Raw genomic sequence first — 25,159 nt, 5'->3', positions numbered from 1 at the left:
TCGGCGAAGGCCGAGGGCTCACCCGAGTAGCTTGAGAGAACAATTTGAGTGTCAGTTTCACAAGTGAAAAAAATCCGAAAAGGAAAAGGAAGCAATTCATTCACAACGGGACATGGTGCAGAGGAGGATAACCTGCCTTCAAAGATTTTTGTTTCGAGTATTATAATGTTTAATAAATAGTTTACTTCAAAGGCTTTGCTGGAGAAAAAAAAAATAAAAAAATAAAATAAGCAGCTTTCCTGCTATTCTTGTTCACTGGTCCAGTGTTGCTATAAGTAGCTCATATCCTGTCCTCTGTGGTCTCAGGTGGTTAGCTTTTGTTTGGGAAACTGAAGCTTCAGCCGAAAGGGCCGTGCCACCAGTTAAATTATTAGGTAGTTGACAATATGTCTCGAAAATCAATGGAACTCATTGTGGAACTTCGGGGGGGTGACTTTGGCTGGGGAGGAGGGGTGTCGGTATTATTGTTGGTGATGAGCAAAGGCAACAGATCGGATCAGGTAAAAATAGAAGTTGCTAAGAAAGGCGTCTAAAGTAAATTCTCCACTTCCATCTTCCCCCACCGCGTACTTTTTTTCAAGCATTGTTCATGTTTCATAGAGTACAAGATATACTGGGAGGTCATTTGATCTGTCCTCAGTGTCATGATCAGCTATAACAAAACCCGTTCCCGTTTGAAGTTATTCTGACCTGTTCTGCATCCATTTCGGTATTTCTGTATTGTTTTGTTCCTGCTAAATGTCGTGCTTTGTATTTGTGTTCCATCGAGTAAAGAAATGACTCAAGGCTTAAAGGAAAAGGCTTGGGTGTTTCCCAAATAATTATATTGTAGGTTTTCTAGTTCTGGGCACATGAACTAAGCTACAGTTTTGTTTTCTTCCATTGTTTTTAATTCTGAGTAGTTTCAAATCATTCGAGGGAGTAGTGTTAACGTTGCTGCCGTCCTTCTAAGCCTCATGTTTGTCCCTCACTGTGAGTACCCATCTTTGGGGACACAGTCTGAAAACAAAACCATCCAATCTCTAAGGTAAGGATCGTGAAACAGAATTGCAAAGCTCCAGGCTTCAATTTGTAGCCCGTTGTAGCCAAAACTGTAAGCAACAGGACTTTGAAGAGAGTTGAGCAGTAAAAACAAGGAAATGCTTCTGGAACTACCTTCACTTCACCCATGCTCTCAGATGATTGAACATGGACAGTTTTTAACAGGGTTTTAACTCACTCCTCCCTGATCAATCATTTTCCTTAGATCATATTTGGTATTTAAGATCTGGAACATAACCACTAAAGCAGCTTGCTCCGATTGGAGATTTATTGGGATGAGTCCAAGGGCTGCACGCCCTATTTGCTTGTCCACATCAAAGTCAGAAATTTCCATGAGTTTCCACAAGTGGATAAAAGAATATCCCATGGATAACAAATTACTGCTCAGCGGAAAAAGGAATCAATATCTTGTCTCTAGGAGTGTATCTCCTGTTGTATCCTGCTCTTGCTTTCCGGTTTAATGGTAGGTAGTAAGAATGATGGAGCTTGACCAATGCTTCCTGAAAATGAGATCCAAAACGCAGCCCCCAGTGAAATGGCAAGAGAAAACTAAACATGTAAATAGGCCGAGGGGGGTGAGGAAGATGTCTAGGGATGTTTCAGAGAGACATCCTCTGGCCCTGATTCCAATGTTGTCTTCCCTGTGAAATATCCTGTGTTTCCAGCCACTACAACTCCAAGCCGATGAAACAAGAAATACTCTCCTCACGTGTGATTTTTGTCTATGAGGAAGATGTTTTTGTCACTGAAGATCAATGGGTTAAGGAGGAGAAGGCTGAGTGCAATGACAAACAGTTCTCCAGAAACAAGATATTGTAATCACCTGCAAGGAGGGCCTCAGATAAGCCAAATACAGTCTCTCCAAGACAAAGTACGTGAGACATAATACCGAGCTGTCTCCAAGTCTGTTTTTCTGTTCCACAATGTATGATCTACAGCAACATCCTTGGCTACTCTGGCTGGAGGAAAGCTGGTGTTACCAAATAATCCAGATGCAGAAAAGTAGAAGTGATTCTGAGAATATTTTAGAGCTTCACCGCTGATTCTTTGAGTCTGCTATTGACTGTGCGTTTCGTCAGAGTCATTATCTGATGACTATGAAATACTTAGTCCCCAGAGCGTGTCAAGGAAGCAATTACCTCAAATCAGCTCTTGTTCAACTTACAGCTAATGAATAACTATTACAAACTAATCAGTGCTGTAATGGTAATTAGTAAAGTGGGTAAAATAACTGGAAATTAAAATGATTAAACTTGCCTGTTTGGCATTCCATGTTGAGCAGTGAGTAAATGATGTATTGCTTGAGTCAGAAATAACATATGGTCGCTTCTGTATTTATGCTACCATGCCACTCGGACAAATCCTCTGCACTTCAAGCACTTGTTTGAAGGGAGAGGACATACACTGTGGTGATGACCTGGACTGCCAAGAAGCTCGAGGAAAATTATGCCTTGTTATCACCATGGGCCCTTTCAGCCCCCTGTTCTCCTTCACCAGGTGTGCACGTGCTCACATTCTGCCGTGCTGCTGCCCCACTTCTACAAGCTCTTCCTTACTCCAAGAGTATGCAAAAGTCTTTGGTGTACACCTTGTGGATGAGTCCTTATCTGCTGGCCTCACAGTCCGGGGTCCTTTCTACATCTCCAGGTCCAGCAATGCCTTCCTTTAGATAAACTGCCTGTAGAGAATTCAGAAGCTATTTATATTCTGTCTTAAGCAAACTCAACTGCCATGGTGGAAAGCCATGAAACTCTCTCCCAACCATCCACCAGCAAATTTATGAAACAGTGATTTGCCTTATTTTTGTTTTTTCACAGAAGGACCTTTTGGGAAGAGGTTGTTCCCATTACCCCACTGTGATAAAACTACATAGCTGTGCTTCCTTTTAAAGGAGAACATAGTTGTGTTTTTCATTCCCGTGTCTCTTTTGCTAAGGTTTCCTGAATCACGGACAGCATTTTCCAGAATTGAAAAGAACAGCAGTCTCGCTTTCACCTGCCCTAATGAAAGTGGCCAAAAATTAGACATCCCAATCTGAGATTACTTGGTCAGTAGAGAGAATCAGGTACTTCCAGGGGCAATTCTCTTCCATGTGCTTCTCTGCTTGGTCTGTAAAGGGGACTGTAAAGGGGTAGAAGTTTCCGTGTTCAAACTTTGGTATCTAACTTTCATGCGTGTAATGTACCCAAGACATCTATAGGGATCTGACAGCTTAACGCAGGACCTGCAGGTGCCCTGTAGTTTTCTAGAGCAGCATGCAGAAGCCAGATGGGACACCTTAAAGCATCCAAAATGGCAATGGTACTTGAAGCTCACCCCTAAAGCTGGGTGAGATGTTACAGCAAGTTTTGGTTAGAGCCTAGAATTTACTGGGAGCGTTACCAACAGTTTCCCTTTAATGTGTGGCATACTGTCTAGTACCTTAACCGAAGAACAGAACTTCCTTTAGGAGGCCTTTCAAAATGTATGAGGACAAGAGAAAGCATTGTTTTGTTCCAAGTTTCATGTTGCTGATCACAACAAACCCCCCTCTATTTACCGCCCCTAAATACATTCTTGCACAGGAAAGAACACTTACAACTGTAAGAGAAAAGGTTTTTTAAACCTCGAAACAAAGAAATCCTTACATGTATATCTACTTACATAAATATGTATATGCACACATGTAAATATGTATACATAATTTATACATACACAGTGTAGATTTATATAACATTATATGCTTATTTATAAATATTGTTTAGAAAGATTAAACATAGGTGATAAAAAGGAAATGGTTTAATGTAAATAGAAATGAATCAGATGATTGCACTTTGTGTGTTCGGGTAGCAAGGTTCTGCATGTGACAGGGAAGCTTAATTTGTTTTCTTCCCCTGTATGTTACTTTGTTGATGTTAATGTTAAATGAATTAGTGGAATCGTAAAGCCAGTTAATAACTGGTATTTCAAATTAAATAGTCAATCATTGGGAAAATGAGGCTGGGAGGAATAGAAGCAAAAAGAAAAAACAGCAGAGCAAAGGAAAAGTGTTCCTTGGTGGTTGTTGTTGACTGCTACCTGTTAAATTGCCTCACTGCCCCACTGGCAAACCTTCAGTTTTGTGGACTCCAGCAGTTACAGTAGCTCTTCTGCATTGAACATATGTTGTATTGATTACTGTTTGTCATTATGGGCACTTGAAATGTAAATTACGGGAGCTTCTCTTCTGCTGTGGTTTAATATTTTAGGGGAAATAATTTTAAACTTAGATTGCGATTCAGTTTTATCTTTATTCTGTGAAGCTAGATAGAGCGTGTGTGCTATTTTTGGGAGAATTGTAGTAGATTATGGCTGACATAAGCATGCTTTTATGAAATGCACGTAAAGGGGAGGAAAGATGGATGACGCATGCTGGCTTGCGGTATTTTTTGCAAGCGGACATCAAAACAATGACAGATGTTATATATGATCAGGTTATGGTTTTTTTTTTAAGGAAAGGAGCTAGTTTAGATTTTCATGAATTCACAGTTTTTTCCAAGGAAGCCAACTTCACTCTTAAAAGTGCGTGTATAAAAAAGCCGTGAAGATGTAGTTGATTTCTGAAAGATGTGAACTGTAAAGACTGTTTATATTTAAAATCGCCATTCGCTCCGCTCTCGGTAAATATATAAAAATGTGTCAATGTTATTCTAAAGCATTCTGCTTTTGTTTTCTTGGCTCTCGCACAAAGAATATCTCAATACCAAATCAGTGGTAAAATCTGAGATCAAGTGTGCTGTGGAAATGCTTTTTTTCAGTGTACTTCCTAGAATTTTCTATAAGGTAAAAGCGGGATTGCTCAGTGCATGTAAAGGTTGAAGAACTTGCTAGAAGGAAGGAGCGGTACCTTGGTAGCTGGGAAGAGGATGCAGCACGACTTCAGAGATAGTGCAAGATAGGTTACTCTAGGAAAAATGAGGACTGCCTTAAAAAGATTAAAAAGCGGCAGGATTGTGGGGATTCAAGGACACATTTTGTAAGGGAGGAAGAGCAACCAGAAGACCAGCTCCCAGTGAAAGGGAGTTGTCATGGACATCCATATCTTTAATGTGTTCTAAAATCTCCTTTTCACACGTTTCACTTTAAAATTGCTCTAAATGAAATTACTTTGCCGAAGTAGCTATTTTTAGTTAATTTTGAAGTTAACAGAGAAGTTTTGTCAATCTTGTTGACGTTAGTTTTCTTTTCAACGTATGTAATATAACTTTAAATGTTTCTTAGCTTATATTAACTGATACTACATTCATACATTTTTTCTAATGAAAAATGATGTTTTGGGATATCCTTCCAAGAACTGCAGCTTTTCTTTCTTACTGTTTTGAACAGAACAAATTGAAATTCATGCAATGTGCCATTTCACGATGCAGAGTTGACTTTTGCATGATACTCATGATGCTTAAGAGTTCAAGCAATCATGTTTTTCAAGAAATGCTGAGGATCTCTGATATTTCTTTCTTGAGTTTTCCTTTTCTCTGTCTGCTATCTCACGTGGCATAACCTTGTCAGAGGATTAATGATGTTCAGTGTGCAACGGTGCTGCCTGGTAATTTTTCAGATGGTTACTGTATTGGTGCTGATTATGAAATGCAGATTCTCCTTATATGAAAAAAAAGAAGTAGTAAAAAGACCTGAACAAAACTGAGCCTTCACTTCAGTTACAATTCAGTCATACGCCAGAAAACTCACATTTCTGAGTATTGATTGTGTTCATTTACCACAGCAAAGTGCATTCATTGATAACTACCTGCTGGTATTGAATCAATCTTATGTGAAGCACGGGGCATTTTTGTCAGGTAGGGTAAATAATATTGATTCTATTTTAAAATGAATACGGCATAGGAGAAATTAATTTGATTCTATGAAGTCATTTAATTATGTTCTATCGACTCTATAAACAGTGAAGGTCACGTAATAATATGATATCATGAGGCAAGTTACAGCTGCAAGCTTTAGTAAGGTTACCCCTCCATAATGGCAGTAAACACATTTTGTTTTTGTTTGGTATTAAAAGAGGAAGAGAAATCCAATGCCTGTAATCGATCTTAAAGTAGGATCCCAATTGGTACCGAATCCTCTGACACTCTGTAAGTGGAACCGTAGTCTTCACTGACTACAGCAAACTGGTCCTTGGTTATGTTGTCAGTCAGCAGATTTTGAAGCTTCAAATATTATTTTGACAAATGTACTCTGCTGTCAAAACCCCTTATCTTCCAAAATAAGCAAATAATCAGGAACGGGAGAAGAGAGTTGCATTAATTATACCTTTTTGCTTGATCATCTTTCAAGCTATTGACTCTTTCTATGAAAGAGTAGCAAGGAAGGACAAGTGCAATAAGCACAACTGCCACAAACGTGAGTAAGCCCCAGAGATAGCCTCCCAGTTGGTCTTGCATCTATTCCCCTATAATGGTAATGAACTGTATTACCGTAAAGTTATTAAACAGCAGCGGCGAGAGCAATGAAACCATGAAACATGGAACCCTTTTTTCAATTACAGGCAACCGTGCAACCTAGATGTAGTCATTGATCATACACCCCAAACATTGTCTTCATAGGCTGTACAATTAATCTCGAAGCCTTAGTATACGAGAAAATAAGTTATCGATTATCACATACTGTATGAAGAGAGCGGGAGACACAGAGAATTCTGTCTGTGACCCGTGTCTCATTTTAAATATTTAAGATCAGATAACTTGCAACCGAGTTGTAGCCAGTTCAACAGCTATCTAGAATTCAACACTTTTGGAAACAGTAGTGAGGTCAAAAGAGCTGGAGGAATAAAAACAGTTGTCTGTATTTGAAAAGGGGGGAGAGGATATGAGCCATGTGACTGTAACAGTTTTATCTTGAGTAAAGTTTGTCTGTAGAAAGTAATCCGTAGAGAAATGAAGGTAGATGAATAATTATCACTAATCAGTGCTACAGAAATCGACAAAAAAATCTGTATGATTATATATACCTTTTTTTAACAACGGTACTTCAGTATCATATATTCAGATGTCTTTAGGCCTATTTTGGCACCTACAGCAAGATTCCAGTGCAATTTAGGTGTCTGAGTCAACGACAGTGATGCAGGAAGCTTAAGATCCAGTAACCTTTTAAGTGTCCTCAAGGACACTTAAAATCGGTTTCACAGCTGTCTAACTAAAGGTAGCTGCATCTTCTCAGCAGCCCTGCTCTGGGGAACTAGATACCAAATGTTCACTTACCCTCACTGTGCTGCTGAAACAAAGCACTTAAACTCATCTCAAGTCTCCCAAGAGAACAGTCTTCAGCAAACATCTCGCATGGGTGGGGGGAGCATTGAGTTCAACCCAAAGCCTAGCAGCTGTGGCCACAGGCATCAAAATTCATAGCGGGAGAAGGTAGAGATGCTCACTGTTTGCAGCTCCCTTGCTGCTGAAAGCACTTGCCTAGAAGGCTGGAGGTAGGGGTTCTGTGCTGACCTCCACACACCAGAATTAAAATCTGCTCTGCCCCTGCAGCATATTGTAGTTGCCATGTCTTAGGGCCATAGAGGGAGAAACCTTGAGCCATTCTGCTGGGAAAGCAGATTCTGGTCCCCGTTTGCAGTACCGTTTCCCGGTGTCAGGCTAGGCAGGCGGGTAACTCTGGGCGCAGAGGCCAGAAGGCAGTTTTTTCCTCACCCCAGCTGAGTTCTTTCACCTTTAAGCCACAGGACCGGTTTTGTTCCTTGTCCCCCTTTCTCCACGCAAGACTGCGTAACGGCCTGCCTTACACAGCAGCAGTGGTCTTCTCTGAGCACCCTGTAGTCAAATTTGTAAATATTTAAATCACTGAGTCCATTTGGAAGTATGGAGTGCTGAGCTGCATCTCGATCGCCGTTTCCCTCTATCTACCCTGCTTAGTCACGGGTGTTACAGTTTTAGTCATCTACTGATGAAAGTCCTCCTTTAGCACCCAAAGCAGGATTGCCTTGTCAGCCAAATTCTAGCCATGATGGATACATTTAAGTTTAAAAAAAAGAGAAAAGAAAAAAAGGTTGGTTTGGTGGTTTTTTGTTTTGTTTTTTTTTTTTTTTTGCAGCATGCCTCGCTTTAAAATTTTATTTGTAAATAGTATTGTACAACTGATCTGTTCAACTTTGATCTTACCCACTGGGAAGCATTCTCAGTTCTATTTCTTTGCAAATTTGGCAGACAAACTGGGAAGCTTTAAAGGATCAGGATAACCTGCATGTTTCTTCCTAACGTTATACTGAGTAGCGAGAGTATTGTGATGGATAAAATCAGTACTAGTTATTTCCAGTCTTGCAACCCTTTCCTTCTGTTCATCCTCATTTTACTCTACACAGCAGTGCTCATGAGTTTGTATTTCTCAGCAGCGTTCTTTGTTGTTCCTAGTTTCTACTCCTGCTCCCACACCAGGTTTATATAATTATTGATACCCAGACTCACTACGGTTGCTATTTATGTCAAGTGTGATTAACTGGTATGTTGAAAACAGGTACGTAACTATGGATGTGTTACCCTACCTTAGTGTTATTGCTGCTAAAATTCTTTCCAGTTGACTTGTTTTCACCCTGTGGCTAGTGGATCGCTCCCGGTCTTCTCCTGGGGTAGAGAAATTCACTGTATGATTAACAACAGACTCGAGAACGAGTTCAGGTTTCTTGTGAATAGTGGTTTTGGTTTTTTGAAGCAAGGAACCGCGGTTAAAGAAGCAGGACCAAGTTCTCTAGTGATCGAAATAAGTGCACCACAAGTTGCATTTCACCTTTTAAACCAGCAGAGAAATTAGCCTGGTGACTCTGGAAAATAGCTCTTGGGCCTAAACCAGTAGTAGCTGCAAGTATGATAGTCCAGATCTACTGTAGGTTGTCTGAGTAATCATTCTGTTGGATTACACTCAGAAAAATGCTGGTGTGAGAAATAAACGTAGTGTAGATACATAATAAGATAGAACAGATGTATAAAATGCAGCTCTACAAGAAATCCTATAATGGCAATTGCATATATATTTCCCGTGGCATAAAAAAAAAAAAAAGATTGTTCAGTGAAGTGAAGAGTAGGACTGATAAAATATTTATTCAAAGTCCATTATCTTTGAGTTTCATTTGCATTGAAAGAAATATTCCTAGCTTGCTTTCTCCACGTTTTCATTAGGATCATCTGAAACAGTTTCACGCGATCCTTTAATCGTTATGTCAGAAATTGAGTCAGGAGCAGAGGTGAAAATATGGAAATCAATATGCTCCATGCTCGGAATGCCTCACAAAAACTTAAGTTTAATTAAAAAAATAAATACTAAATCACTTTAGCCAACAACTTCAAAATACTGCCCTGAGGACAGAGGTTAAGTCAATTATGAAGCAGTGGCCAAAGCTCACACACTAATTTGGGGGGGGCGGTTATGAGTTGTGAGCTGAGGTGTTCTAGTCCGATCTTCCTTTGGGTGATGGCATTCTATCAAGCGTAACTGGGCACGGTAATGTTCCATCACTTCATCCCCAGTCCCAAATCCACTGAATAACGTTGCTGTTCACTGGTAAATGACTCACAGGACTCACTTCTTACCTGAGCCTCTTAGGTGAGTGTTATGGCTTTGGGCTAAGACAGCTCAATCATACATTGTCTAATGTGTATTTGGCAATTATTAACTTTGTATCTGTGTGAGTGAAATATTTATAAATATAAGCCTGCTTTTGAACTAGCTGCTCCAATTCATCAGCTCACATAAGGGATGTGTTCGATTACGTGAGCACTTGAAGCTGAAAATAAGAGGGTAGTCTTCGAGAGTTTTCTTTTTTTTCAATTTGTACTATCCATTTCATCTCAAATTTTCTATTTTTTTTCTGTCTGCTCTGCAATATTTTAGGTAGGATATGCAATGTCAGTTGAAAGAAAAATGTAGAAATGATCCCTGGAGCAGAACTGGACCCTGCTTTCCTGACTTCTGGGTCACATCTGGGCTTGAAGAGGGAAGCAGCTCTATTACTTGGTTCTGAGGAGGTGCAGCAGCAGAACTCTAAACATGTATTTTGAACCAGGGAGGAGGATAGAATATAAGTACCTTCAGTGTTAAGTGACAGATGATCAAGGGTTTGTATTGCCATTTTGGATTCATGTGCTTCCAATTCTGCCTATGTGTCCTGCTTTGGGTATGCAAGTCTTTTATTGGATCTAGCCCTCAGATATTAGCAAGGTTTGTCATGTAAGGTTTGAACTATAAAAGCACTGGTCTGTAACGTAAAAGAGCATTTTAAGTCCTACATGAATAGTGCTGCTTGTAATCATAGATGCAACAGCATGTATTTCTGAGTTACAAAGACTGGAGAATGTGCATCTGTTGCTGATGTAGATATCCATCCTAATGCCATGAAACGATCCCTGGAAATTTGATGGTAGGAAACAGGTATAATACTGCTGCGGTAGCTGCACTATTGCTGGGACTTTCATGGTGATTTAGTATCCAGAATAATTAAGAAACATAATTAAAACCTGTTTTATTACATACCATAAAATTGATAGGGTTTGGGGGGATTTTCATAATCTTAGCATCAGTCTTTTTTGTTAATTTTGTGGCCTCTGAGATAAAAACGAAGTTTCCTTAAAATGAGGAATGAAAAACTACAGCACAGCTTTCCCTGTATTATTTAGTAGTTTTTCAGCAGCCCCACCCTGAAGAAGACGGTAAGGATACAGGATTCGTTTTTCAAAGAAACCATTTTTTTCCAGGCAGATAACTCCGTATTAATGTGCAGTGTAGCAACTCACTTACTTCTTACTGAATTGAAAGTTCTCACTGAAATGTCTTGGGTGAGACCATGAACTTGCTGAAATCAGTGGGACTACTGACAGAAACAAGTCCAGGATGAAACCAGTTGGAGGATTTAAAGCCTCTCTATCTCTAACCTGAACAATAATGCTACTAAAACCCCTACATCAGTTGCCAGGCTGTGTAATTGCCATGGTGTGAGAGCAGAGCGTCTGGCAGGAGGACGTACAGAAGTTGATCCCGATGGACCCTTGATGGCTTGAGTTCTCATACACGTAGTCACTCCTTTTTCACAGCTTCCCCTCATGACCAGCTTGACTTCTGCTTTGAACTTTGAGTTTGCAGCAGCCTTACAAATGCACCTGGACTTGCCCAGATTCAGGGGGCTTCATATGTTAACTTCCCTAAATCCATATTTCAATCCAGAGAGTTTTATAAACTGGATCAAATCTCTGTAAAAAGGCCTTAGCTTCCTATACGCATTTTATTCCAGTTGTAGATGGCATTGCGCTAGCTGCTCCACAAAAAAAAAACCAAAACAGAAAGATGCTGTGGCTTACCAACTAGTATTTGGAAGCACTCCAAGGCAAATTAACAGACCAAGCTCTAACCAGTGCTTGCCCAACCATTAGAAAACTTTGTAAGCTGTGAAAGAATGCAGTTTGCTCTGCAATTTTCTCCCTGTGAAATGTACAGGCTAAACCCATTTTTGCAGTCAGTGGAAAATAAGACCTATCTAAATGTTCTGTATGGTTGGAGGTAGCCTCACAGTGAATGAAAGGCCTCCGGGCTCTGCTTTTTCTTCCATTTAAGCGAGTGCCAAAAGTAGTGCTGAGCTTGAAGGGAAGAGGAGTCAAACATTTATTATTCCCTGGCCACCCAGAGGGAGAAAAACATTGGTGTCTAGAAATTAAGCAGCATTTGCTTGTCATTTCTGTAAATCAGTTCTACCCAATAGCTGTTTGTTGGTTTTTTTTTTTCTGGAGGGGGATGTGTTATGCCCCAAATCGGATAGTACTTTCCAAAAGGTACTTCCTTACTGAACTTACTGGATAACTTACAAATGTGTAGTTAACCAAAATGAACCAGGCTGAAAAATAGGAAATATCCTACAAGCACTGGGTTGCTATACAATCGGTACTACAGTTTTATACATCTTTGTTGGCTTTTCCCTTTTTAGAAGTCATTACCTTATATACATCACCCAGGTCTCTAGTCAAAGCGAACGCTACAGGATGCTATAGTGAGCCTCGCGCAGTTCATTATCAGGGGACTTGCTTTTTACGCCTGTGAGAATCCATTACTCTAACAAGTTACCTTAGCAAGACATACAGACAACCTGGTAGTCACCTGTGGCCAGTGCAGTTCACTGCAACCTTTATTAGTTGGACGTCTGCGAAACTCTTCTCCTCGCACAGCGAACGCCAGGGCAGTTGAACCAAACTTCTCTCTGAAAGATGTTGAAAGGCTTGGTCGTAGTGCTACCATTACCACTACCTGCAGCTACTTCCCAATTATAAGAACAGGAGGAGGGCAAGCGGCTACTTATAAGGCAGCCTATTTTTTATTTTCAGAATACTGAGCCTTCCCAGCCATTTTGTCTATGATAAAATTGAAATCTCAGGGCAAACAAATATTATACTTCCATGTAGGTAACAGAGGATCAAAGTGGCAGCACACTTTGTCTTGCCTGCTACCACTGAGTCTGCTCCATCACCTTCTTTTACTGCATGCATCCCATAACAGTGGTCACTAAAAGTCGATTGCGCTTTTTTTTTCATTTTGGTTGGGTTTTGTGGGTTTTTTGGTTGGTTGGGTTTGGGTTTTTTTTTGAGGAGGGCTGTATTTTTTTGGAAAACAAAACAATGAAAAATCTGTCCCATTTTGCACCATCTGCTTGTTCTGTACTATACGATGAAGAGAGAATAGCGTGGTTCTTGTCAGGGGTTACATGTTTGTTGTTATATAGTCAACAGGTCAAATGTTCTTTCCTCTTTAAAATACTTGTAGAAATAAAATGTTTGGGTTTTTTTTATTAATACATGATAAACCCCACTGTATTGTATAATGGGGTTAGTCGTGTCTAACCACGCTGTCTATACGTAGCTGGTAAGATATATTTTTTCCTATTTCAGGTCATATTCCATATTTAGGGGCTATAATTTTGTAAACATTTAGGCATGTGCTTTGCCTTATGCTAACAGCAAGTCCTGGTGGCTACTGTTGGCCTGGTTACACGTGAAAAGTTAGTCAAAAGCCTGCAGGACTGGGACACGGGACTGGGACACATTTCAGAAAACAAGTAGTTGCTTTTGCTTGTGCGGATTTTTTTCATGCTTTTTTTCCAACAGATTTTATCAGAGTAATATGTATTATTCCAGCAGGAGCTTGTGGCGTTTTGAGACAAAAACCAAGTTGTGAACAACATAACGAAACCATTTGCACAAAGTTGGAAGCGTTGTGGCAGGAGCCCGTTCCTCACCAGCCCACAGATGAGTTGTGGTGGTGGTGTGTGTCGCACGTATGTTCCACACGTGGTGCTCAAGGCTGTTCTCCTTGGGTTTTTCATCAAGTGGCAGATATAAAGTAAATGTTTGAAGTATAAGTTGACCATATTTGAAGCATAAGAGTGATGAAAGTGATGCATTATGTCACTGTAACATATTGACATTATCAATTATGTGTTATTAAACAGCTTAGCTAACTGAATGATTTACCTTGTGTTTAACTGCCTTTTTCAATTAAAGGTAGCAAATGCTGTAGAACTGGGGCGCAGTCATAGAAACCATATATTTTCTCCTGTTAACACCAGCACTGCTGACATGCAAGTGATGGGAGTGTTGGCGTTTTGCTGCAGGCTCTAATGGGCTAGTTTAAATGGTCTAAAAAAAGTGATTAATGATTAGGAACAGGACTGTTCCACAGCTTCACAGCTCTTTTCCTCAATGCGTTTCCATTTATGTCAAGTAGCCCCACGCTTGGGAGGTGTTATTTCAAAGTAGTCAACATAGGGTTGGTGTTTTTTTTTTTTTTTCTACTGCCATGTGTTTCTATTCATAGGTCCCCTTCGTTGGCCAGATAGAGCTAGCGTTTCCTTAAAGTTGTAAGCTTCAGTGGTAAAGGAGGCTAATCCACAGGCTTTGCCTGTCTGGTGACCAAACCCGAAACTGTTGAACCCTGCTGTCATTTCAGAGCGGTGACTGCTGTCTTTAACGTCACTCTGCTTACTCCTGTTCGGTGTATTGTGGTGGAAATAATTTAAAGGTTCCTCTCAAAGTAATTGAAGCGCTTCGTCAACCAATATGTGATTCTCTCCTGCTATTCACTTGATTTTGCAGCAAGCGGTAATTTGTACATTAGTACTGCTTGTTTGTAACGGGCAACTGTCCACCCCCAAGCTCTCCTTTGTATACATGGATACACATATACGTACATATATTTGTTATGTGCATTTCTTTGGGAGCTGAGGTCAATGAGCCCTACTGCAACACTTTATCCCTTTCCCCCCTCCCCCCCAAGTAACAATTAGCTGCCATAAAAATAAGTAGTTCCAAAAGAAAATTAAAAACGAGGTTGGAAAATGCCCTATCTCCCTCTTTTTAATGAACCTTAGGACAGTGAGAGACCTCATAAATATAATGCATTCTCTTTGCTCTTTTAAGCTAAGGCAGTATCAAACGCCGAAGAATACTGAGAATTGAACACTCAAGGGGAAGATAGCTTGTATTTTTCGGAAGTTTATTTCACCGTGCTTAAGATCTTAGAGCTTGTGGCTGAAAGTCAGCATTTGCTCTTGAGTATCGTGTTGTGAGTGAGGGGAAAATATTTTCTTAGAATAGGACACTGAGTGGTGCTTTAGTTGCTAGCATTTTGTCTTGGCGTTTGGCTGGTGATCAAAGTGTGCAGCTAAGTCTGAGCTGTGTGCAAGTTCAAGCAAGTTTTCTGAACAAGAAGCTTAAGAAAATAGTTCATATAATAATTTGGGGGCAAGAGGGGAGATGATGTAGAGCACAGCGGCGTTGGCTCCGGCACGCATACTGGAGCCGCTCTCCTGCAGAACAGTTATGCCGAACAGGTTTGCAGTGTCTGTAGGGGAAGAAGCATGGCTCGGAGGTGAGCCTGTCGCCCAGGCGGCTTGTCCTCGAGTGCGCTGCTCAAGGTGGCGTTGTAGCTCATCTTCCTTTTGTAACGCTATGTTTAGCTGCCTTTGCCAAGAAACCAAGGCATGCTGGATGTCCGTCCTGCACTTGTCTGCCGGCTGCTTCCCAGTAACTTTGGCTTAGCCAATGCACTTCAGCCAAACGTAGCAGAGGGGGAGAGGTCCTGAAGCGTTATGGTCCAACCTATTTCACGAATAAAAGATGTCCGGCTGGAGGAGAAGGCTGCAGCTCTGTGCAGTAGGGCATGTGCAGAGGGTTTGGTCAAGCCCACCATTTACTTAAGGTACTTTGACGATAGGACGAGGGGGAATGGTTTGAAGTTGCGCTAGGGCAGGTTTAGGCTAGACATTAGGAAAAACTTCTTCACTGGAAGGGCTGTCAGGCTCTGGAACGGGCTGCCCAGGGAGGTGGTCAAGTCCCCATCCCTGGAGGTATTTAAAAGAAGGACAGATGAGGCGCTTAGGGACAGGGTTTAGTGGTGGGATGGCAGGGTTAGGTTAAAGGTTGGACTCGATGATCTTAAGGGTCTTTTCCAGCCAAAGTGATTCTAAGGTGAGAGAATCTACGGTGGGGAGTGCGGTTACGAATGCTCCCGAGGCTCTAATGCTGTTTTCGAGATGAGAAGCAAGTACAAATCCTGTCCGGGGGGGAAGCAGGCTTCCTGAGTCCTGGTGCTGACACAGCTACTTGCTGCCCCTGAGAGATGCTCCTCTCCTGCTTCCCCAGCACGCAGGGAGGGGTTTCCAGGGATTTTCTGGCCTCTGTATGTGCACAGGCTAGAACATGCGTAGTTGTTACTACAGGTGGGTGAAGCCGCTTCCCTTCTTCCTCCTTATTGGGACATTTAAGTTATCAGTAGCCGCTTGAACATCTTGGATTTTATTTGACTTATTTATTTATTTAGCACGGGACACAGTTTCTGTTTAAAGAGTCTGCATTTCTACTCCGCAGGATGGCTCAGGGGAACATCTGCTCGGGCGAGTTTTCAAGTGTTCCTTGTTAAACTCGGGTGTCGTCGTCCCCCCCCCAAATCCGGGCAGCCCGGTGACTATTCCCAAGGCCCACCCTGCTGTAGGCGTCTTTTGGCAGCTTGTGTTGAGATGACACCCATTTATTCTGCAGTTTTCTGCTTGGCTCGGATTTGCTGCGAAGAGGCTGTGCTGAAACGGTGATGTAAAATAGATGTACATTTTTTTTTTTTACAGACGGGCGCAGCCCTTTTCCCCCCAGTTCAGGGTAGTCCTGCTCGTGGGCCGGTTTCAAAGGAGCCTCAGCACCATATGGTTTTACTCGATAATCCTTTATCCACCATCTTCAGCTCTCATTCCCTGGCTTTCTTGCCTGTGGCTACGTTTCTATCTCTGCATCAATTAGCACAGTGATTTATACAACAAGCAAGCAGTTTAGAGGTAATGGTACACAATTAACATCTCATTCCACCATAAAGGGTATGCTAAATACCCCAGCCACTGCTTTCTCTGCCTGGAATTGAAATAAGTGTTTGTCCTAATTCATATGCTATCTGATGTGAAGTGGGCCCGCTTTGTACGGCGCTACACCATTAATCTAATTACAGATAGCTGCAAACGAAGCGCCGCCTGAGCGCGGAGGAAATAGCTTTTCTTTTCTTTTCTTTTCTTTTCTTTTCTTTTCTTTTCTTTTCTTTTCTTTTCTTTTCTTTTCTTTTCTTTTCTTTTCTTTTCTTTTCTTTTCTTTTCTTTTCTTTTCTTTTCTTTTCTTTTCTTTTCTTTTCTTTTCTTTTCTTTTCTTTTCTTTTCTTTTCTTTTCTTTTCTTTTCTTTTCTTTTCTTTTCTTTTCTTTTCTTTTCTTTTCTTTTCTTTTCTTTTCTTTTCTTTTCTTTTCTTTTCTTTTCTTTTCTTTTCTTTTCTTTTCTTTTCTTTTCTTTTCTTTTCTTTTCTTTTCTTTTCTTTTCTTTTCTTTTCTTTTCTTTTCTTTTCTTTTCTTTTCTTTTCTTTTCTTTTCTTTTCTTTTCTTTTCTTTTCTTTTCTTTTCTTTTCTTTTCTTTTCTTTTCTTTTCTTTTCTTTTCTTTTCTTTTCTTTTCTTTTCTTTTCTTTTCTTTTCTTTTCTTTTCTTTTCTTTTCTTTTCTTTTCTTTTCTTTTCTTTTCTTTTCTTTTCTTTTCTTTTCTTTTCTTTTCTTTTCTTTTCTTTTCTTTTCTTTTCTTTTCTTTTCTTTTCTTTTCTTTTCTTTTCTTTTCTTTTCTTTTCTTTTCTTTTCTTTTCTTTTCTTTTCTTTTCTTTTCTTTTCTTTTCTTTTCTTTTCTTTTCTTTTCTTTTCTTTTCTTTTCTTTTCTTTTCTTTTCTTTTCTTTTCTTTTCTTTTCTTTTCTTTTCTTTTCTTTTCTTTTCTTTTCTTTTCTTTTCTTTTCTTTTCTTTTCTTTTCTTTTCTTTTCTTTTCTTTTCTTTTCTTTTCTTTTCTTTTCTTTTCTTTTCTTTTCTTTTCTTTTCTTTTCTTTTCTTTTCTTTTCTTTTCTTTTCTTTTCTTTTCTTTTCTTTTCTTTTCTTTTCTTTTCTTTTCTTTTCTACTGTCTCCATAGGGGGTTGAGCTCCGCTCCTCCAGCAGACCACAAGCGCCCGTTATTTTGCGCAGGTGTTAACGCCAGTCCTCCCCACCAACCCTGTGGAAGTAAATGAGCTCTGGAACTCGGAGCTTGGGGGTGTGGGGGGGGAGCACTATGTGATTTGCGAAACGCCATCTAGTTAAGAAATCCTTGGCTCTGAAAGAAGGTGCCCAACACCTTCAAGTAACACGGAATAAACGCATCATTTTCCCGTGTAGATGCTGTGTTGGCAATCCAAGCAAGGGTACGGTCACGATGTTAAAGCATATAATAAGAAAGGCAGCGCGCTCGTTGTGTTCAGCGCTGGAACATTGCTTCGCCTTGCTTTGAGTGAGTGCTGACTTGCATACCGCTTGTGAATCCGTGATGGTCAAACCGCAGGTCACAGCAATTAACTGACTTGAGGCAGGATGCGGATGAGGAATGTTAAAAGGGAAATGATGTGACCTCGGTTAATAAATTTCACCGATTCCCCCAAATGAGACTGTAAGGTTCATGAAAATACCAGAGATGCACAGCAGTTTCCCTACTGAAATGGGAGCTATGTAAGATTTTCACCCTTCTGACCACAAGAACGACAGACGCTTGAAAAATCATGGTTGAACGCTTAGGTAAAGCATACTGAAAATCCACATCTGGTCAGCGGTCCTAACGCTGCCGTGAGTAAAGTATGGGGGTAGTGATAGGTTGGATTGCTCTACAGAATCTCCAATGGAGTTTGAACATTTACAGCTTCTAGGGACAGGAGTTTCAGAAGTAGAGGGAAGATTGTATTTCATAAACTAATGTGCGATGTAACAGAGCGCAGTCTTGAGCATTTTTTGGAAGGTTTATGATATTCTGTTGTACACAGCAAGGGAACCATATCTGTGCAAACTACAGAACTTGCCTTTAAGCAAAGATAGGGTCAGATGGGCCCTGGCCACCTTTTTTGTAGCAGCCGGTCTACTTCTTGTCTACTGACTTGGGGGATCAGTATGGTACATATCTACAAAAACCCTCCACAAAACCCAAGGTATAATTTTCCCTGCATTTTCCCCCTCCCTCCCCCCCATCCCCCCCCCCCCCCCCCCCGGGCTTGACAGCACTGCTGTTATTACACCTTTTGGTTTTCTTCTTTTTTGTCACGGAGATTTGGGTGTACGAGGTAGTTTTGCATTACATAAACGTCCAGTTCATTTAGTGGGAGAGGCAGGACAGGGTACCGTTACCCTTAGAAAACTATTAAGTAACACCACTTTTCCCTGCTGTAATTTTTGCCAACTGATCGTGGACTCCCACAGTCTCGTGGAAAAGAAACACCTGTTTTCTGTGCCGTCAAAAGCTGCATGGCTCCTTTCGGGTACCTCTTTATTAACTTTGCTGTGGCTGGCAGAATTAGGCTCTGAAACCCTGCGGAGCGGAGCGGTGGCTGGTGACAACTACTCATCAGCAGAGATCTGATGGCTAGCAGGTTTCCTTGCTCTGAGAGTCCACCCGCAATCTATTTATGATTCCAACAGATGTTTCTTCTGGTTTAGGCCAGTGGAAAACCTTCTGGTCTCTATTTATAACCCAAACTTTACAGCCTTCCCCAATTTACGCCCTTCCTCTCTCCCATCTCCTCCTCCTCCTTGTGAGGGTAAAGGAAAAAAAAAACCCGAACCTTGTCCACGCTCCGTTAGTCGCATATCAAAACTTCTGCTTCATACCTTCAGCGTTGTCCTCACTAAATCAAAGGCTTAGCGGCGGTGTTAAGCGTGTAATGAAAGAATGTGGTGTGTTCTTAACTGTCTTTGTTTTAGCTTGCTGTTAGGTGAACACCTAACCCTGCACCCCCAAGGCCCCCCCCGGCCCCCCCCCCCCCCTCCCCCCAGATAAGCTCGAGCCTTGCAAAGGGACGCTTAAGCGGGTATTTAGTGGGGTCCAGCCAGCAGCAGAAAGACATCAAAGGTAATCTTAAAGAAGGAACCTTTCTTTGCGGCTTTGTCTTTTCATATTCTGAAAGGTCAGTTGCGAACCAACTGTGCCAAAAAAGGCCTTTCCCCAGAAGTTTACTGTTGTTATTTTTTACTTTTTGATTACAGTAACTTGCTTATCCCCCCAACAGACTAAAGAACAATAAACAAATACAAAAGGAAAAGGAACAGCTCATCAGTAACAAAGACCCGCGTTTTAAAGCTTTGAGTGCGCTGGCTCTTACATCTCACTCCAAGCAAAGCAGGAGTCCTGCAGAGAAAGGAATCTAAAAGATATGAAAATTATAAAGATAGTAAAAACAATGTTTGGTAGGGATATTTTAACTTGGCGGGGAGAACTGAGCCTTAAAGCGCAGCGTACTGAGGAACGTGGTTTTTTTCCCCCACTGCTGTACATCGTGGAGTACGTAGGGAATTCTGTATTTCAGTCCCTGCCGTATACTGTAACCTAGATGACTGCAGAAGGTCTCGCCTTCAGTTCAAGTTTAAATTTTGAAACTGGGCAGCTCGGAAGTGTCATATGTGGCTTAAAAACCTAAATGGCATCTAAACCTAATCCTTTGAAATTATATCCGCGTAGCCTCTTGCAAGAGGTGACAATGCAGTCCACAAATCTAACTTATTCCTGTGTTCTTCCTTTTTTTTTCCTTTTCTTTTTTTTTTTATTTTCAAACTCTGAGTACAAAGACGACACTAACCACGGATACTGAAACTGTGCAATTTGGTGTAATTATATTCCCCCCCATAGATTTAATGAAGGACTTTTAAGTACAATTTATCTTTGATAAATAGTCCCTCTGCACAGAATGTTTATTAGATTGACAGCAGAATACACTCTGCAAGCTTTTTTTCCGTGCCACTTATGACTCAGATGAATTTTAATAGGAGTAAAAAGCTTTTATTTGCACAGTAATTTCACTTAAGGATCATATCCTTCAGAAGCTGGCAGACACTTGTATGTCTTGATTGCAAAACAGACACTCAAGAGTAAAGAAACATGCATAAGATGTTATTATTTGACTTGTCACACTGCTGCAATTCTATTTGCAACTTATGTCATCAAATCTCCTCCCGGCATCACCTCCCCTCTCCCTACAGCGTGCATGCAAGCGTGCATACGTGCGCGCAGATGAATGCGCACACGCGCTTTACTTTCCGGGGGGAAAAAAAAAAAAAAGGGCAACTGGAAGGAGCACACCGCGTCGGGTGCGGTTGCTTGCGCAGGGAGAGCACGGGCTGTATTTTGGGTTGGAGAATGTGAGTGCCAGGGTCCCTAATTGTCCTGATGATGCCTGCGGGAGGCTCGGAGTTAAAGTGGCTTTTGGCAGACAAAATGGTGCTGGTTTCCCTGTGCTGCGTCCATTGTAACCGAGGCACCATGTTTGGGAATGGGTTCTCAAGTCTTTGGGTGTCACTCACAGCTTCCGGGAACAGTGTTGAGGCATTTTATTATATTTAGTGGGGTGGTGGTGGGGGATCGGTTCATTTAACTGTTTGCTTGTATTTCTGATTAGAAGCAAGTATTTCTAACTGGATGGCTGCACCGTTCGTTGCACGTAATCTTGTCTGTCCAAACACGGTTCGTTTATCGAGGACGATCACCCTCTGTTATGTTGTTTTAATTTGGCTTTGAAAGCTGCTTTTTAAAGATGCTATTGCAGAGTTAATAGCCTTTTGCATGTATTTCTAAATACCTTGTCCTACTCTCTACAGAAGCAGAAGGCAGAGTCCCCCTTTACCTTCACCATAAGGGTATCGGATTTTTTCTGTCTCTGTAAAAATGAAAAGTAAAGACATTTTATTGCTAATAAAACAATAGCTAATTGTTTTGGAGGAAAACATACTGTTCAAAGCAAGGTGTTGAACTTTACATCAGCAAAATGCACATTTGAATTGTAAATGCAGTTCATCCGATGCTTATTATTAAAACCTTTGTTTAAATTATCGATGAAGTGTGGTGCTGGGTTTCGCTCAGTTGGCCTTGGCGAGGCAGGGGTTTCACGCAGAGACCTGCTGCCATCTACTGGCTTTTTGCATTCATTTTTCAAGTGCACTGGGACAAATGTGAAGGCCATCTGTCTCAAAGCAATGAATTAGCTGTCAAAGCGATCCCAAGTTTTTCCCAACTAAAAGCCTGGGGCTGAAATTAGTGTCTACACACTTATAAGTTTTCCGAAAGGTTTTGTTTAAAGGGATGGTTCTCAGACACTTGAGGTTCATCATCTTCTTTTCCATTTCCAATTGCTGTAAAACATGCTAGAGAAAACATTCTTCCCTTCTCAAGGTAGGTAACAGCTGCTGAACAGCTTTTATGGCAGATAAAATGTATTCAGATGATCTATTTCCAAAATGTTCCATTGCTTCACCTGGACCCGAAAAAATGGAAACAAAATTGTTTGATATCTTCTAATTGCAAAAGCTAAACAGGTTATTCACTTCAAACATTAAATACATGATACAAATACATGTTTAAAAAGTAAAAGCAATGTTTAAAATGAATCATGTCGTTGAAAGGCTGGCAGACTTTCCCAAAAGGTGAGTTTCTAATTTAGCACAGCACTGGAAACGAATGCCTCAATATTCCTTATCCGCTAAAAATAACGTGCAGTAAGCATAAGGGTATTTCTGGTTTTTAAAAATTTGTATCTGCCCTCTCTACCCCCAATTTTTAAATTAACCTGACATTTCTTTGCTTGATTCTCTCCTTTTACGTGCTCATTACTGCGGTTTGGGATTGCATATTTTTCTTTCTGCGTTGTGGAAATGAAACTCTGAATACAGATTTCAGAGAGTGACTTTTTAGACCCTCCCGTGAAGAATAAATAACAGATGTATTATATAAAAAACACGCCACAAAACAGTGCAGGTTACTGACTGGACTTCACCAAGGTGCAGTTTTCTAAAACGTTCCCCTTCCTATTCTTTAGTACAAATTGCAAATACTGACGAAGGTTGCTGCAGAGCTGAGCAAGTACATGCCAGAGAAAGCAGCAGAGGACACCTCCAGCATTTTGAGATCTCCCATGCCTGGAGCAGTGGTGGCAGTTTCTGTCAAGCCCGGGGACACGGTAAGAAATGTGATCTATGTATCTGCATTTTCATTATCTATTCCACACAAATTTCTCCTTGGTGCAACTGAAACTACAGGTCACAGGTTGGGTTTGGTTTTTTTTTTTTTTATGTTACCTGTAGAATAAAGCGTGCTGAAGGGTGCGTGCTGCTTTTTCATTTGAATTAGAAAAACTAATAAGGAAGCACAATTCAAATTAAACTGGCTTTAAAAGGAAAATTTTCGGCTGGGTACAAATCCACAGCTGAAACTCAACAAAGAGCTTGGTTTTGTATCACAAATGCCTTGGCAGGGGGAAAAAATGTGTGTCTGTATATGTGCATGTAAATATATGTAAGTATATATGTGCTGTTAGTGCTAGCAGGAAGGGATTGTTGATTTTCTGCCCTGAAGCAATGAAAATATTACTAGGAACACAGGATAGATATTTAACTTCCTTTTCCTTCATCGCTCCCCCCCCCCTTTTTTTTTTTGTTAAGAATCCCCGTGTTAGCGTTTCGCAAGACACATGAATTTCCTGAACTCCCAGCATGGAATTCCGTGTCTCTTACGGGAATCCTCTTGTCCTGCAGAAGGAATAAACTTGACGTACAGAAGGGCAGCAGAACGTGCTGTTGCTGTCCTGAGGATTTCCAGTGCTGGTTACCTCAACGTTGAGCTGGAAACAAATGCAAATACAGCGTTTTAGAGTTCCGTATGAACACCTCCTTGAACTCAGCTTTATGTGAAGTTCTGCCAGGTTGTATCCTAGGTCATTTCTAAGGTCAGGGCCCTTATCTCTCATAACCACTGCAAGCAGTAGAAGGATGCAGACAGAGGAATATTTGAATCAGCTTGTGCAGGTTAATTTAAGTACTGTTGTCAGTTAAATGATGCCATAAACGTGTATGTGACACTTAGATACAAACAGAACGCTTTAGTTGCAAAGTTCATAATTTATGGCAATGAAACCGAGATTTTCTTGAGAGACGATGTAGAAATGGGACCAGGATTACAAGTCCAAAATTAGCACTGCACTTACTGTGTGACGGTCATCCGTCCTGCTGGTAAAGCGATCTGTGTGCTTACATTTTTCTATGACGCCATTTTTGGTTTTAGAGTATATGGATATTTCTGTCTATTTACAGAGAGGAGTCATCATTTTAGTATTGAAGATCTATAGGTGCGAATGCTCACATTAATAAAGAGATTTCTGAGAAAACAGAACTAAGTACAGCTGAGTAAAAATTAGCAAGAGAGAAGTTCTTCTAGCTTCTACGCTTAGCTTTCTGGTTTTCTCATCTATACATTGTATGCACTGTTTATAACTTTAAAAATAGCAGCATTCAAATAAAATTAATCACTGTGTCATCTCATGGCCAGAGAAATCTGTGATTTCTACGTCTAGGCAGTAAGAGTGGCAGAGTGAGGGAGATCTTAAGCAAATACGTTGTGGTTTTTTTTTTTTTTTTGTGAAGATGAAGGGAAACATTTTTAAGGCGAGGATTTTGAGCCTTTTTAAATTTAAGATTTTTTTTTTTTTTGAGAAGTTAATCCTGCTAAATGTTACCAGCCTTCTTGCCCTGAAGAATAGTTCTTGTTGTCTTGAAGGCATAGAACCAGTGGAGAAGGAGGCTAGAGCCAAAGGGATTTTAAGTAAATAAGTAAATGAACCTCCCTCCACAAATCCACAAGTGGTGCAGTGCATCAGAGCACAAGTTGTTAAATAATGTGCGGAGATTTTTTTTTTTTTTTCTCTTCTCCTCTCCTGCAGCTTTTTGCTGGAGGTGCTGAGTGGCAGAGCATTTGAACGGCATAATCTATGTTCTGCTGACCTGAGCTTGTCAATGCTAATTGTGTGGCTTTAATTGCAAAAACACATTTGCGTTATTGAAAAAGGTTTAACTTAAATCCTCCCTTTTCAGGACTAGTGTCAAAACGTTAAAAAAAAAAAAAAAAAAAAAAAAAGGGGGAGCCGTTGAGCGAGATGAGGGTAGCATCAGCTCTCAGCGCTGAATAAGCAGTGGGGTGGTGTGATTCAGATTACACGTCGTGGCTGTCCGTCAGGAACCAGCTTGCTTCCCTACAGCTGTTCAAGGCCTGATGGGCAGGGAGCTGTAGCTCCCTGATAAATACAGCTCTTTTTGTTGCACTGCTTGGGAAAAGTCTGATTTCTTTAGTCTGCTGGAGAAATGGGAATTTAAGTAGCTCCTATGCTGTGTTCGCAACCGGCTCGCGCAGCTCAAATCTTGCACGGGGTGCAAAACCAGCACAGCTGATAAATGGAAGAGTGTGAGGTAGTTGTCCATCCTTCCGCTCGGGCGTCGCTGCTGCTCGCAATAACGCTGTTATTAGCTGCTCCGAGATTGTTTTCTCCTAACCTGTGGCCCAATGCTTAAATAAACAGTGTTCGTGCAGCGCAGGCGCCGCAGCGGTGCTGCGCTCACGGAGGGACGCTCTCGGAGCGGTCAGCAGCACGGGGAGCCGGGCTGCCGCACCCGCTCCTTCGGGTGTAACTTTACAAAGGGTGAAGAAACTCCCAGAGAGGGACATCCCGTCTCTGTCGGAATGGCCGCGCTTGCAAATTCGTGCTTATTGCCTGCGGTTTAGCTAT

General features: G+C 41.0%; 1 protein-coding gene across 1 annotated transcript in view; it reads left to right on the top strand.

Annotated features, from left to right (window-relative positions):
• Positions 1 to 22,357: 22,357 nt before the first annotated feature.
• LOC104126270 (propionyl-CoA carboxylase alpha chain, mitochondrial-like) overlaps positions 22,358 to 25,159 on the top strand; it is a 16,870-nt gene continuing 14,068 nt past the window's right edge. Inside the window, exon 1 of the mRNA XM_009638827.2 lies at positions 22,358 to 22,564. Coding sequence (XP_009637122.2) covers positions 22,472 to 22,564 — 93 coding nt within the window. The 5' untranslated portion in view covers positions 22,358 to 22,471. The remainder of the gene's footprint in view (positions 22,565 to 25,159) is intronic.

This window comes from Egretta garzetta, unplaced genomic scaffold (assembly GCF_000687185.1).
Source record: "Egretta garzetta isolate BGI_Z169 unplaced genomic scaffold, ASM68718v1 scaffold450, whole genome shotgun sequence".
Taxonomy (NCBI): domain Eukaryota; kingdom Metazoa; phylum Chordata; class Aves; order Pelecaniformes; family Ardeidae; genus Egretta; species Egretta garzetta.
The sequence above is the reverse complement of the archived record's forward strand: the minus strand, read 5'-3'. Positions and strand labels throughout refer to the sequence as shown.